Source organism: Oreochromis niloticus, linkage group LG4, assembly GCF_001858045.2.
Source record: "Oreochromis niloticus isolate F11D_XX linkage group LG4, O_niloticus_UMD_NMBU, whole genome shotgun sequence".
Classification (NCBI taxonomy): domain Eukaryota; kingdom Metazoa; phylum Chordata; class Actinopteri; order Cichliformes; family Cichlidae; genus Oreochromis; species Oreochromis niloticus.
Window position 1 is genome coordinate 1,159,820 of NC_031969.2, and position 15,316 is coordinate 1,175,135.

Consider the following 15,316-nt stretch of genomic DNA (forward strand, 5'->3'; position numbering starts at 1 on the left):
GCATTGTGATCCTCCTCATGCATTTGCTTGATTTGAGCTTTTGTGGTCTCAGCTGCAATGCAAAGCTGAACTACTTTTTCGAGAGTAATGTCATCTTCTCTTAACAGCCTTTCTCTCATTGCATCTGATGTAATTCCACACACTACGCGATCTCTGATGAGGGATTCTTGCAGTTGTCCAAATTCACATGACTTGGCCCTTAGCTTTAGCTGCGTGATGTACTGGCTAATTGGCATATCCCCTTGCACACACGTGAAAAACTTGTACCTTTCATAGGTTATGTTCTTCTTTGGGTTACAGTATTCCTCAAATTTCTCCATTATTTTCGTCAGCTTATTCTCATCACCATTTTCCGCAAACGTGAAGGTATTGTACACTTCAACCGCCTCCTCTCGAGCAACGTGAAGAAATCCGGTTGTTCAGTGATGATGTGACGAATCCTACTTCCGGGCCTAAAGCAGTCTGTGTTTAATATGGCTTTTGTGTTGTTAACATGTTTAATGTTTTGTATTTTCTTCTATTTAATCTCAAAAAGCTCCTAAAAACAGTCAGTGATCACTGTTGACCTCCCTCGGCTTTTATTACCGCTAATCATTTATTTAAGCTCAGTTTTTAAAACCTTACAATGTAACTACAGCACAGCCCATGCAGCAGTATATGAATGACTAACCTCGTATTGTGGATGGATTATCTCACTTGTTCTCCTGGCTGAAGTTTAGTCCTTTTACAGCATCCTGCCATGCGATTACATTTGTTCCTGACCACCGAGAACACTCACATTAACTTTTATCGAGTGGAAAAAAAGTTAGCTTGTTTATATTATGCTAACATAGCTGTGTCGCTAGCGGTCACGTAGCACATCATTATATACCAGCTAGCCAAACTTCAGTAACCCTACAAACGTCACTGCTGTTTAGTTTTCTGTCTTCATTTATGTTGGAAGTGATAGCAGAGCTGTACGTTTGAATTTGTTTCCAAAACCCCGCAGTCAGGACATGCTATATTGTATTTAGATAGAAGCTAGCGAGCTAACTTCCTGCTAACTTCTAACGCCGTTAAATGTCATAAATTCCATTTTCATGGATGCCTGGATGTTAAACTCAATTGTTACACCTGGTAGAGCAGAACACTGATGATTTTATTAAAGATGAAAGACTTTAGACAGTTTTTCAACTCTCAGTAATGCCACAGTGATCGTTTGATATATGGACCTGCAGCGGAGTTTAGGCCCAGACACGGCCAGTGACGTCAGACTGAACAACCGGATAGTGAAGACTGTACCTTGGGTGGCTTGCTAGCACCTCCTGTAGCCGCAAGATACAGCTCGAACTGTTGCCGAAACCGTCTCCAATTTTCCGAGAGGTTCCCTTGCAGCAAATCAAGTCCAGCCGGCGGCTTAAGCCCTTCCATGTGTGCGACACTCTTGTATAGCCTTAGCAGTTCACTTCTGACACCATGTTACGATATTACTTCAGGGAGCAGACATGACACCGTCTTAGCTTCTAGCCATCACTTTTTATTATATCTCCACACCACCCTCTGGTGGCTTCCACATGAACTGCACCTTAAACAACAACTGTTCATTCATATCATGACATCAACCACCCCATGTTTTACGGCCTCCTTTGCAACTCTATCTGCCTTTTCATTCGCCCATACTCCATAGTGCGCTGGAACCCATAAAAACACAACTGCAAGTCCCATCATGTGTATCCGGAAAAGTGACTGCTGAATTTCCGCCAAAACATCTGCTCTACTGTCTGAGTGACTATGCTGTAGACTGACCAATGATGAACTTGAATCTGAACAAATGACACCATGTAATGGCCTCACGTCTTCCACCCACTGAACAGCTAATAATATTGCGATCATTTCCCCAATGTATACAGAAAGCCCATCACTAATCCTTTAACCCATTTCCACCGAAAACTCTGGGACCACAACTGCAACACCAGTTTGACCGGTTGTGTTCTTTGAGGCGTCTGTATATATTTGAACATAACTATAATATTGGTCAATGTAAGCCTGTACCGCATGAGAGTTCAAAGTAAATGCCTTATCCTCATTCTTCTTGTTCAACAATGTTAAGTCTACTGTAGCATCAGGAAGTATCCATGGAGGTACTGCTGGTAACGGCACTCTGTGACTAATGTTTAACTGATCCAGATTAAATTCTGTTGCTTGTCTCCCCACAATCCACCCAAAGCTCTTCGTTTCCCTCCTTTCTTTCTCCCAGCAAGGTTTAAGTACTTCATGCGTTGGGTGATCCTGCCCATGGCCCTGTAAATTAGCCCAATAATTAAGTATGAGCTGCTCCCTTCTCAGTCCTAATGGCATCTCTCCCATCTCTACCTGTGAAGCTGCTGTTGGAGTTGTTTTAAATGCACCTGTTCAAATTCGGAGTGCCTGATACTGAATATGGTCTAACTTTACCAGAGTTGTGTCGGCTGCTGAGTTATATGTTACACACCCATAATCCAACAGTGATCTGACCAACCCAGTGTATGACCCTCAAAGACTTCCTATCCGCTCCCCAGTCGCTCCCAACTAAACACCTCATTATATTCAACACTTTTTTACATTTGTCCACCACCTTCTGAATATGTGCAGCCCATGTTAACCTTTCATCAAACCACAATCCAAGAAACTTAAATTTACTCACCCTTTCTAATTCTTGATCATACAACTTAAGCTTGACGTCCTTACCAACTCTCTTCCTTGTAAAAAACATTACCTTGGTTTTATCAACTGAAAATTTAAAACCCCACTTATAAGACCACTCTTCGACTCTTCTAATTGTTCCCTGAAGTTTCTTCACAATATACTCTATATTTTTCCCTCTTTTCCATATTGCTCCATCATCAGCAAACAGTGAACATCCCACCCCTGCCTCTATATCATTAAACACATCATCTATCATCAAAGAAAATAACAAAGGGCTCACTATGCTCCCTTGAGGTGTACCATTTTCTACCAAAAACCTTTCAGAAAAAACCTTCCCAATCCTCACTTGAATATGTTGCCCCTTTAAAAAATCCATTATCCACCCGTACATCCTCCCCCTAATACCCAATTTACAGAGTTTAATCAGTAGGCCATCTCTCCACATCATATCATAGGCCTTTTCTATATCAAAAAACACCGCAACTACACTTTCACTGTTTGTTTGTGCTTTTGTAACTTCATGTTCCAAACATAAAACTGGATCCATAGTATTCCTCCCTCTTCTAAACCCACTTTGATATTTAGAGATAAATCCTCTAGTTTCCAAATAGTACGTCAATCTTTCAGTTATCATACGCTCCATCACTTTACAAACATGCGATGTTAATGCTATAGGTCTAAAATTTCCTGGATTTGTGACATCCTTTCCAGGTTTCCGTATGGGTACCACCACAGCTTCCTTCCAGCTTTGCGGCAGTTTCCCACCCTCCCAAACTCTGTTATACAACCCTAACAAAAGATCTTTAGCTGACTCACTGAGTTGGTTTAACATGGTATAGCATACCTGATCTTTTCCCGGTGCTGATAATTTAGATTTCTGTAGTACTCGATGTAGTTCTGTCTTTGTAAAAAGGATATTTAATGAATTATCTGTATCCCCTACCAGGTCCAATAAGCCTCTATTCTCTGCAATAGTCATGTCTTTTCCTCGTCGCCCTTCCTCACTAACATTGCCTGAACCACAGTTCAGGACTTTAACAAAAGTTTTTGCCAACACATTTGCTTTTTCCTCATCTGTTACTGCTATGATGTCTCCATCCCTCAGGATTGGATAATCACACTCCCTTTTCATACCATTCATCCTTCTAATCATTGACCAAATGTTCTGTATTCTTGTCTCCCTCCCCACTGAATTACAAAACCCCCTCCAGAAGTCCCTCTTTGCACTTTTAATGGTTCTTTTTACCTTAGCTTGCAATCTTTTATATTCAATGAAATTCTGAAAACTGTGATTGTTCTTTAAAGTCTTAAATGCCCTATTTCGATATTTAATCACTTTATCACACTCCTGTGTCCACCATGGTACAATCTTCTTCTCCCCTCTACCGTCTTTCCTCTTCATCACCCTGCTGGCCACCTCTAAAACTGCCTTACAAATAAAATAATTTAACTCATCCACCCCCACATTCATATCAATCTTTTGCATTTCTTGATCACTAACTAATCTAAATGTATCCCAATCAGCATCCCTAAAACACCACTGCTTCACCCCCCTTACGTCTCGTTTTTCTATACTGAACTCAATCATCGTCATTATAGGATAATGGTCACTGCCTATAGTTGTCTCTTTCACTACCTGCCATGAACAAATACCTGCCAGCGAGTCTGACACCAATGTAAGGTCAATTGCTGATTCTGCACCTGTTCTAACATCCACTTTCGTGCCACTTCCATCATTCAAACAAACAAAATTCTTCATCTCCATCAATTCCTCAATCACTGCACCATTCCAATCACTACCATTACCCCATAATGTGCTGTGTGCATTAAAATCCCCACACCAAATAACTTTTCCCTTTAAATATGTGTAAAGTTCATCCACTGATATCAGTTTATTAGCTGGATTGTAGAAATTAATCACTCTGAAACTTCCAGTCCCTCCCCAGACTTCAAGTATAATATATTCTAACTGTGTTCCCAAAGCTACAACTCTATATTGAATCCCTTGTGCCACAAATATTGCACACCCTCCTCCATTACCCTCCTTTCTATCTCTGCGAACACTACTATAACCTTTAATAACAAAATCTAAAGTAGGTTTGAGCCAGGTCTCCTGAATACAGATTATGTCTGGTTTCTTTTTGCATTGTTTGACGAATCCTTTAAATTCTTGTCCATTTGCAATCAGACTTCCTGGCGTTCAACTGTAAAATAATCATATTACACTCTCCTCTCCCAGCGGGGCCTCTAGGTGACTGAGGAAAATAGCGCGTAGTGATGCACGAATCATGAACGAATCGTTCAATACTCGAGAATCACTTTACTGACTCGTGAATCATGATTCACAAGCGCAACTGACTCACTGACTCATCCCTGTTGCTGTTAGCAAACTAATTTCATTAGTAGAAATATATCTAGCTTATAATTCAAATTGTGAAGAAAAACACAACATCCAGTATCTTAACAAAAACATTTCTGCTCTGAACTGGAAGAAAAAACCCTGAGTAGAACCTCACATCAAGACAATAGCTCCTCGGTTCACAGTAGCATCGCTCTGCTAACATGCTAACAGCACATTTGAGCTACTCACCCCCTCCCTTCCTGCGCTGAATCGTAGGGGAAGCAAATCACTCATGACTCACTAACCCCCTCCCTCCTGTGCTGAATCGTAGTGTAAACAAATCACTCAGGACTCACTAACCCCCTCCCTCCTGTGCTGAATCGTAGTGTAAGCAAATCACTCAGGACTCACTAACCCCCTCCCTCCTGTGCTGAATCATAGAGCGAGCGAATCACTCATGACTCGCTAACCCCCTCCCTCCTGTGCTGAATCATAGAGCGAGCGAATCACTCATGACTCGCTCACCCCCTCCCTCCTGTGCTGAATCATAGAGCGAACGAATCACTCACTCACTCACCCCCTCCCTCCTGGCTCGCAGCTACTACTTCTTCTTCTTGGTTGGAAACCAATGTTAAGGCGCACTACCGCCCCCTGGCTCACAGCTCAGTGGACATTTAGATGAGAAAATATATATTTGACACATGTAAGGAAAATACTAATAAAATAAAAATAAACAAAAGAAATGTTCCCTTTAGAAATTCTTTTGCTCTTTTTTGCTATATAAAATAGTTGTTTTCTTTAAGAATCACTCATCTTAGCAGTAGGATTTACATTAAAAGAGAAACAAATTAAGTTTGAGTGAAAATGTACATTTTTTGCACTCTCTGGTCAACTGACTCAGTGACTCAAATGACTCGAAAAACCCGATTCACTTTGGTGAGTGACTCATTAAAACTCGATTCAGTAAAAAGAATCAAATTTACCATCACTAATAGCGCGCAGCTATAGGAAGTGACTTCGCAGGAAGTCAAAGGTCACACAAACAAAATAAAAGCTCCCAAAATATAAATACAGAAAATAAATATATATAAATAAACACATATACATAACCAATACTGAAAAAGCAAAATAACACTGCAGGATGGATCTTTGGTGAAATATAAATTATGTTTTAATACACCCGTTACATCTATACCTTATTAGAAGAGATGAGATCAAAATGTTGCCAGACAGGGGAAAATTTTCTTTTGCTTGCTGGTTCCATCTTAGAAGAAATGCTCAAGTAACTATGTAACACGTATGTAATCCAATTCCACAACACAATGCACCCCCAAGAGCACCTGGCTGCAGCCACTGGGGAGCGCCATATGGACTACTTGCACTAGGGCATGTGACGTATTTCCGTTTCCAAATACTACCGCTTGGACGTTTCCGGTATGTTTGTTTATCTATCGGTAGCTATGTTAATGTCACTTCAGAATGAGTATAAAAAGGAAAGTATTTAAAACAGAACATTTTCAAAAACAGAAGAAGAAATACTCCGAGCATTGCTGTGTCCCACTTTGTTCGGCTTCAGCCAAATTTAACGGCATACTAAGTTTTCATGGCTTTCCGACCCATTCCGACTTGAGAAGACAATGGCTGGTAAACATACGCCGGGATCATTTCACGATTACCTCTCACACCAGGGTCTGCAGCAGACACTTTGCCAGTGATCAACTCATAGAGCCAACAACCCTTGATGGTCGAAGGCGGCTTATTAAAGGTGCTGTACCAACACTTTTTGAGTGGAATGGCTTTAAAGTTGAACCACCGCAGCGTAGTGTTTGGGAGAGAACGGAGCGACGCCGTGAACTAGTTCCTGCTGACGATCAAGAAGAGCACAGTCTTACAAGAGATCATGACTACTGCTCAGTCCCTGAGCCGTCTGCATTAGACATATCTGCATCAGCTGCAGAAGACCTGTCCAAAGACGTGGAGACTCTGAGGAAGGAAATACAGGAGTTACGTGTCCAGCGAGAATTTGGGTTACAGCGTTTTGCTGGCTCTGACACTGACATCCGATTCTATACCAGGTACACCTAAGCTCTATTCAAGCTAACTGTTTAAAATATACCAAAGTCACCATCAGTTAAATTTCGAAAGTGTTTCCAGTCTTAATGAAAACAAAATAGATATTTACTTTTTCTCTGCTGATTGTATGTTTCATGTAGATGCTTTAGTATTCAAACAATATGCTACAGGTAAAATACAACACCAAATAGACTCTTAATCAGACTATGTTATACAGCTTACCATTAGCATATTTGTCACAGTTTACATTATTTTTATGTCAGTGTGTAATGTTAATTAATGATTGACATGATGTATGTCTCTCTCGTGAATATGGCATTTTGGTTTTTGATTGAGCCTTGCATCTATAAAATGATCCGGGTTTCAAGAGCCAAGTCAGCTGCCAATAGGAACGAAGAAGTGTTGACACCTGCACGCACATCAGTGGTAGGTTATGGGTTTGTTGGTATTTAGAACTAAAGGTGTAATGTTAATGTATTTATGTACAATAACATTACATTATGTACAATAGCATACATACACAGGTGTATATATGCTAAAGGACTCAGCATCCTTTACATACATACACCTGTGTACTACAGCACCTCATTGTTTACCCCATGGTACAGTATGGTATGCATAACCATTACAAAACATTTAGCCAAGAAAAGCATAACTTTACTATTTCATAGCTTAAGGAGTAACATTTTCTCTTTTGTTTTCACCTTCCAGAGGCAGCTGCTACAGCCAATTGATGAGTTCTTTCTTTTCCTGGTTTTCCTGTCAGTTGGTTTGAAGGAGAGGGACCTGGCACACCAATTTAACATACACCAGTCCACAGTGAGCCGCATTATTGCAACATGGACAAATTTTCTTGCCACTGCACTGGGGTCTCAATGCATCTGGCTTACACGTGAAGAAGTGCAAGCTTACCTCCCTGAGGAATTCAAAGATTTCTCAGACACCCAGATGATCCTTGACTGTACAGAGCTGAGGTGTCAGACACCATCCTCACCACTTCTCCAAAGTGAAATGTACTCTTTGTACAAATCCCACTGTACGATGAAAGCCCTGGTTGGCATAGCTCCACATGGTCCAGTGACATTCATCTCTAATCTGTATGCTGGTTCGGTTAGTGACAAGGAACTATTCAAACAATCAGGCATTGCTGAGAAGTTGACTGAAGACATCGCAGTGATGGTAGATAAGGGCTTCCTAATCACCAATTGTTGTAAATGCAAAGTGTACTGCCCACCTTTTCTATCTAAGCAGAAGCAGATGCCAGCATACCAGGTTAAGGAGACGCAGGCCATAGCCAGACTCAGGGTACATGTGGAGCAAGTCATTAGAAGGATAAAACAGAACAAACTTTTTGATAGCATTATTACCATGTCACATGTTTACAATATCAACCAAATGTTTGCAATAGCATGTATGCTGTCAAATTACCAGAACACAGCATTAGTTAAAAAATGGGTTAAGTGAGACAAGATGCACTTTTCCCAAGACACCAGTGCCAGTACAAGGAACTTATGGAAAATGACCTGCAGCTGAGGCCACTACAGTTGCATTTCTTCCTTGACAAAACTTGATTACAGAACTGGTACTTGAGTGCTGATAGTTGAGTTCCAGTTATTGATAATTCTAATTCATTGCAAATGTTGAATGTTAATAATACTGTTTAATTATACTACTATATTACTATTCATATTCAACAAAATTGTTTATCAAAATTATAAAGTAAATTACTAAATCGTTTTAAAATCATAAGTGACATTGTGCTTTTGTAACATCCAAAATACCATTTGTCATTTTCTTCATTCAGTTGTGTTATTGTCTAAATGTATGTCAGTATGCTAGGCATGGATTTTTAAATACTTACCATGTAAATAAGTTCTGCACAAATTCCATGTTTTAATGTGTGTTTTTAAAAAATGAAATTGATGCCATTGCTTAAATAACAGTTTATTGATTTCACATAAAAGTAACATGTAACAACAAGTAACAACAAAAAAATTCATGAAATACTTTGCAAATAAAACATCAGTTATTTTGTTCCAGCCAGCCTGAAGGATCTGTTTTCCTTTTTGCTATGTTTTCACTGTTCATTTTTCCAAACACAGGTATCTTGGCATATATATGTAAAAAAAAGAAGTAGTCAGCCTTTTCTCTGATTGCATTGTGCACATCTGTATCCATGTATATTCTTTGTACTAGGTAGTCCTCTTGTGCCCACACAACAAAGTCACACCACTGCATCCCACTGATGAGCAGTTGTCCTTGCACTTGCCAGTAATATGCGTGACTCTTTTTTAGTTTAGGGGTACCACATTCCATCTGCACATATTTGCAGTCAATAAAGTTTTGTACATTGGGACATTTGAATTCGACAAGGCCAAACTGGGGGTATTCATTGGGGTCAAAAACAACACCATCAGGAGATGCAGCAAGCCAGGGGGCAATGGGGTGAATGACCAGACCACAGGGTGAGTAGTTAACATTCATTAGCCTACTATACTCTGCTGCTATTGCAGGCTCCATCTCAGTTCCTCTCCTCATGTCTGCTGTCTGACTTGTTCCCTTCAATATACGCTCTGCTAGTGACTCTGCCGAGCTCTGGCCTCTGACGTGACACACCTCCCGAAACCTAGAGGCAGTCAATCTGGGCCTGCGGAGCTGATGCCACTCAGATGAAGAGCTTTGCTCACGTGTAGCTTCCTCTATTTTGTGAGCCATTTCCAGAGTTACAGACAAGCTTTTCAGATGCAGAAGCTCTTCTTCTGAGCACACGAACACACAATCTGATGGCAAGATGTCATACCCCTCCAGAGGCAAGTGCGGTGTTGGTGGTGCATCACGGTGTAGTGTGATGTACCGGGTTGTCAAAATTGGCTGCTGATATGACAGAACACTGCCCTCCTGCACCAGCCCAAAAGCACTTTCCATAAGGGGCTTGTCAGGTCTCATGTTCATTGTGGTCACAAGTGGCCTGTCCTCAATATTAAATTTTGCATATGCCTCCGTTATTCTGAACAAGCAGGGATCTGGTAACGGACCCACCATGCCTCTGTAGAAACCACTCCTAAAGAAAACATCAATGACAATAATGTAAGGAAGAAGGTTATTATACTGAACAACAACTAAACTAAAAACTAAAAGGTGTAAAACAGTGGTGCATAAGTTAGAGACTGGGATGTATATGTACATAACTGAGTTAGCCGTCTTCAGAAAGTGTAATGTTGTATGTAAATTAATACCTATTCTGACACATGTATGTATGAACAAATAGCAACATGCATTTGTAACACAGGAAACCAAATTTTACAAATCTAATTTCCGTACTCCAGTCTGGGCCATCCTATTTGGTACCGGCTTAGTGAAGATCATGGAGTTGATGGGTCCTGGCTTCACACCCTAACAGAAGACACATTTACTATGGATGGTGTTGCTGTTCATATGTAAACATGGACTAATTAAAAAACTTTAACCTCATTTAAATTACCACTGTCCGTGGCTTGTGCCATTGCTGTTCAGATTCTGTGCAGCTATGCACAGGGGGGACAACCGGCACTCTGAGTTGTGAGTAGTGTGCTGTTTGGAAGAGCAATGCCACTGTGTGATTGCACATAACAGCGCCTGCCGCTAGTGGTGTGCGATACTGCATTTTGGTATCAATCCGATACCAAGTAAATTCGGGCCAGTATCGCCGATACCAATACCGATACGATACTTTTCAATAAATAGGGTGGATGCCTCAGTGAATTACTTAATCGCAATTAATTTTCATGACCTTAAGTGTTTTTTGTGATGTTTCCTTTGGTATTATTAATTAGTTAAAACCCAGGACATAATTAGGAGAAATAATTTATTTATAATTAAATAAAAAATGTTTTATAATTGTGGCGGGTCGTGGTCTGCGATGCCGCTGCAGGTGAGATGGACTCACCTTCACTGCATCTACAATGATGCCTCGCCGGCTTAAAACCTGTGCGCTGCTTGTGCTGTTGTTGTTGTTTTTGGTGTTGATGTGTACAGCTGGCAGCAGGAGGGCTGCAGCCGTTGAACGTAGGCTTCTGTTACAGACACCGTGTGATCACTGTAAGGGTGGACAGCACGTGGCTCGGGGTGAGCCGGAGGCTGGCGCACCAGCGGGACCTGCCAAGCTGGACGGCCGGTCTAGGAAACCCGATCGCAACACAGAAGAGTGATCCATCCCCTGCTCCACCCCAAGCAGCACATCACACCATAACTTAAGCATAAAACAGTTTTATTTACAAACACACCAAAGAAAAGAGATCACAGGAGTCACTCAGGCTTCGGGGTGGACCCAGGCCAAAATAACAAACAAAAAGGGAAACTAACTCACGGGAGCGTGTACTTACCTAGCCCCAAAATAACATAACAAAACAACAGTCACTTACCTCCCTAACTAACTAAACATGAGAAAACTGTGCCCAACAGAAAAGGCGGTCCACCCCTACTTCCTCCTGGACCAGCAAAACCACATAGGGCATGTCGCAGCCCCTGCCGGTTGGGGTAAAACCGAGGATGGTCGAGGTGTGCGGGGGTCCTGCCACGCCTGAGGGCAGCATGCTGTCCGCTTCGGCACACAGGTTGCATGGTCCTGCCGTCTGCCTGTGAGCCCCAGCTCATTTCCACGCCTGCTGCGCCACCGCTGCTTGCCATATGGGTGGCCATCAGGCACGGGCAACCGCCAGAGTGGACACATCCCCATCGCTGGGCTGGGGCATTGGGCACCGATGGTCCGGGCCGATTCCCTCATCTGCTCGCGGGTGGGGTGGAGCGGGCGAGGGGGTTATGTGGCAGGGCGTGTTTTGTGATGCCGCTGCAGGTTTGGTGGTGGTGATGTGTATGGCTGCCAGTGGGAGAGCTGAAGCCGTTGAATGTACTGTTACAGCAACCGTGTGAATATTGTAAGAATAAATGGTGCTGCGAAGCATGAAAATGCTTTTTTTTTATCTTAAGTGCACGCAAACCAGTAAACAAATTAAAACAAATACTGTTGATAAACTATAATACAAAAGTTACAATTAAAATTCTCAAAAACAAAAACAAAATATATAATTAATATGTAAACAACTTAACAACCCCCAAAGTGTCTAAGTCACGTGACGTGTCAGCGCAACACCGAAACATAACAATGGGGGAGAGGGAGCAAAGTGTGCCTGCTCTCCGCTGACACAGGAGCGGCGAGTCCAGCGATCTGGTTGTTTCGTTTTTGCCGAAAGCACAGCATAGCAAAGAAGCAGAACTCAAAGTAAAGAATCGATCTCACCAGGCTAGTATCGATCCAATACCGATACCGACTTGGGATCGATACTATTGATATTTGGATCGATCCGCCCACCACTACCTGCCACACAGGAGCACTGGCTATGTGTCAGTATCACAGGCGATGAATCCAGAAGCTTAATCTAAGAAGAAAGAACGAAAATTAAAAATGTAACATCATCTTCATGGAAGAGCCGAACAGGAACATAGTTCAGTGTTATGGTTATTGACCCCTACAGGCTTACCCTCCTAAATGCTTAGTGTTTCCTTCTCTCCCTATTAAAACAACTTAACTATCCTTGATAACTGTGATAACTTAGATTGTGTATATTTGCAGTATTAACTTGGTGTCAAATGTTTCTGATCACCCAAACACAAGTTGATTAAACTATGTGACTAGTCAAATTAGGAGTGATAACGCAGGGAGACAAGGAAAACATTCAAGTTGATGGGCCTTTAGGAATGAACTTAACTAATGAACTGAATGAACTGAACCCCACTGAACGGGGATTAACAACTTTACACAGCTTTGTTCTTTGTTTTTTGTTTCTATTAATGCTAGGGGTCTTCGTAACAACTTAAAATGTAAAGCCACTTTTCTTTATGCAAAGCAACTTAAATCTGACTTTGTGTTTTTACAAGAATCTCACTCTACTATCAACGATGTTAGTTTTTGGCGATCTCAATGGGGAAATTCTATATGGTTATCTCATGGAACTGAACGATCAGCAGGGGTATCAATCCTAAAAAACAGATATAATGGGGATGTTTTACATACAGAATGTGATTCTGCAGGCCATTACATATGTCAAGTCATAAAATATAATGATTTAGTCTTAATTGTAACTAACATATATGGGTTTAACACGAAGCTAGAAAATGATCATTTATTTTTGACGATTGAAAAAAAAAATATCTAGCTGGTTAAATAAATTTCCAAATGCAAAATTATTACTAGGTGGAGACTTTAACTGTATTATGGATGCTGAATTAGATAAATTTCCTCCAGGACATTCGAACAGAATTAGTACTACATTGAAGGCTGTTATGGTACGCCTTAAACTCACAGACATTTGGAGATTCAAATATCCTCAGTCCAAAATGTTTACTTGGTGCAACAATTCTAACTCGAGACATTCAAGGATAGACTTTTGGTTAGTTTCGGAGAGTTTTGACAGCAATAGCATAGATGTAGGTGCATGGCCTTCTCCAGCAACAGATCATAAAGCCATATATATTTGTTAAGCGATTTTCAAATGTTTCAAGTATTATTCCCACTTCCATTTGTACGTTATTGAAAGTTTATCTTTAATTTCAGTGTTAATAGTTGTTTACCCATTTATTCTTTCCATTTAATCGTATTTTATGATTTTACTGTTTCACTGAAGTGAAGCTGAAGTAAAGACAAAAGCATAGTGTTCTCAGATATGATTCACCCAGTACATTTCCTCTGCACCTGGTTCTCTACGAGCCGTTTCACTCCCAGGAAGGGGAGAGCAGGACGTTCTTATCTACACTCCCAAATACCAAGAGGGGCCTGTTCTTCAGAATCACACACACAGACAGACACACACACACACACACACACAGAAAGCTGCATATATGTGATATTTAGTGATTATCTACAGAACACACACACCCAGCTAAACTGGAACAAACCTGTTTCTCAGAGGCAAATCTTTGTCTCCTCCTTAAACAGTTGAAGCCACTATGTGACTATAAATAAAACCTCTGCCTGCGCTCGGGTTGGGATCTCCTCGAAATCTCACCCAGCGTGCGCACGTTGTTACCATCCAAACTGTTTTGAGTGTCTTTATTTCGCCTGAAGGATGTCTTGTTCAAATATTTACTCTTTACATTTATTTGGTCCTTCGAGCCGGATCTGGACATTGAATTTTAACTAATCTTGTGCTCCAACAGAGTGACCTTGTCGTTTCCTGGATTCGTGAACCCACGCTGCAAAGTCTGTCGCGACAGCCTGTTTCTAGTGAAACAGTAAAGACCAACTACGTGAATTCGCCGTTGGCCAGCGTTTTTAGCAAGAGGTCCACGATCCCAGGGAGCGAGGAGGATTCTCTCTGACCGGCATTTTCATCCGAACCAGGTGAATATAAACACTCAAGAACACATTGCGGCTAAAATCGGTTTTTAGGTTGACACGGTTCTTAAGAGACTCTTCCCTTAGGGACTAGAAGTCGGGAAAAGACTCGTCCTTTAAGGACTGGAAGTCGGGATAAACGAAACTGGAAGTCTTGTGAAGACTCGTTTCATAAGTATTAAGACTCGCCTGTAACACGGAACTGGCAGTCCCCTGGGAGACTCGTTCCGCAATTAAAACGCTGGAAGTCAGGGATCTCACTCTAAGAGTGAATGGTAAATAAAGAACGTGTCAATTAAAATAGGATTATAGTACCGCGTGTGAAGTTTATGTGTTGTTGAGGAGTGAGTGACCTTTTGTATAGAAACAACAGGTTTCTGCACCACTCTTACTGTTTCCTGTGTTGACCGATGTACTGGTGAGAAGGGGTCAAAGGTTGCGCTTCAACGCATAAAATTAAGGCCGCCCTGGGTCTAGACCAGGGTAGAAGGCTGCCTTAATAACCTCCCCCAACTCTAATATCAGCGAAGGTCACACAGAGTGTATGTTGGCAGTATTAATAAATAAAAGCAAAACAAGGTGTTTCCAAATACAATAAATCAAAATAAAATTATAAGCAATTTACAATAAAATATTATTGATAACTCTAAGCCCAAAAAATGGGAAATAAACCCGCAAAGCCTGAATTGACTGCAGATGAACTATGGTTAGAAAAGAAATGCCCCGGTGCAGGACAAATAAGCGCAAACAGATGGAGAAATCCTAAAGAAACTAACTGTACCGCTTGGGAGGGAAAATGTAGTCCCGGCCCAATTCAACAATTGAATAAACGCTTACAAGAAGAAATAGAAAAAAGCAGCGGTAAAAAG

The 15,316-nt window shown here is 41.2% G+C and overlaps 2 protein-coding genes across 2 annotated transcripts; one reads left to right on the forward strand and one right to left on the reverse strand.

Moving 5' to 3' along the window:
- The first annotated feature begins 7,398 nt into the window (after positions 1–7,398).
- LOC112846668 (uncharacterized) lies at positions 7,399–9,725 on the forward strand. The gene is made up of 2 exons (XM_025906569.1): positions 7,399–7,504; positions 7,790–9,725. The coding sequence occupies exons 1-2, from the start codon at positions 7,430–7,432 to the stop codon at positions 8,540–8,542; spliced, it is 828 nt and encodes a 275-aa protein (XP_025762354.1). The 5' UTR covers positions 7,399–7,429; the 3' UTR covers positions 8,543–9,725.
- On the reverse strand, positions 9,271–12,665 carry LOC109199916 (uncharacterized). Its single transcript, XM_025906600.1, has 5 exons — positions 12,432–12,665; positions 10,560–10,693; positions 10,395–10,471; positions 9,428–10,139; positions 9,271–9,282 (listed from the first exon to the last, which is right to left on the reverse strand). The coding sequence occupies exons 2-5, from the start codon at positions 10,683–10,685 to the stop codon at positions 9,271–9,273; spliced, it is 927 nt and encodes a 308-aa protein (XP_025762385.1). The 5' UTR covers positions 10,686–10,693; positions 12,432–12,665.
- Between the last annotated feature and the right edge of the window lie 2,651 nt (positions 12,666–15,316).

What these genes read in the sequence shown, in the direction of transcription:
- LOC112846668 (XM_025906569.1), top strand. Translation starts at nt 7,430, where the DNA reads ATGATCCGGGTTTCAAGAGCCAAGTCAGCTGCCAATAGGAACGAAGAA. An exon ending in CACCTGCACGCACATCAGTG is followed by an intron (nt 7,505 to 7,789) that starts GTAGGTTATGGG and finishes TTCACCTTCCAG; the next exon opens with AGGCAGCTGCTACAGCCAAT.
- LOC109199916 (XM_025906600.1), bottom strand. Translation starts at nt 10,685, where the DNA reads ATGTGCAATCACACAGTGGCATTGCTCTTCCAAACAGCACACTACTCA. An exon ending in GGCACAAGCCACGGACAGTG is followed by an intron (nt 10,472 to 10,559) that starts GTAATTTAAATG and finishes GTCTTCTGTTAG; the next exon opens with GGTGTGAAGCCAGGACCCAT. An exon ending in ATGGCCCAGACTGGAGTACG is followed by an intron (nt 10,140 to 10,394) that starts GAAATTAGATTT and finishes TGTTTTCTTTAG; the next exon opens with GAGTGGTTTCTACAGAGGCA.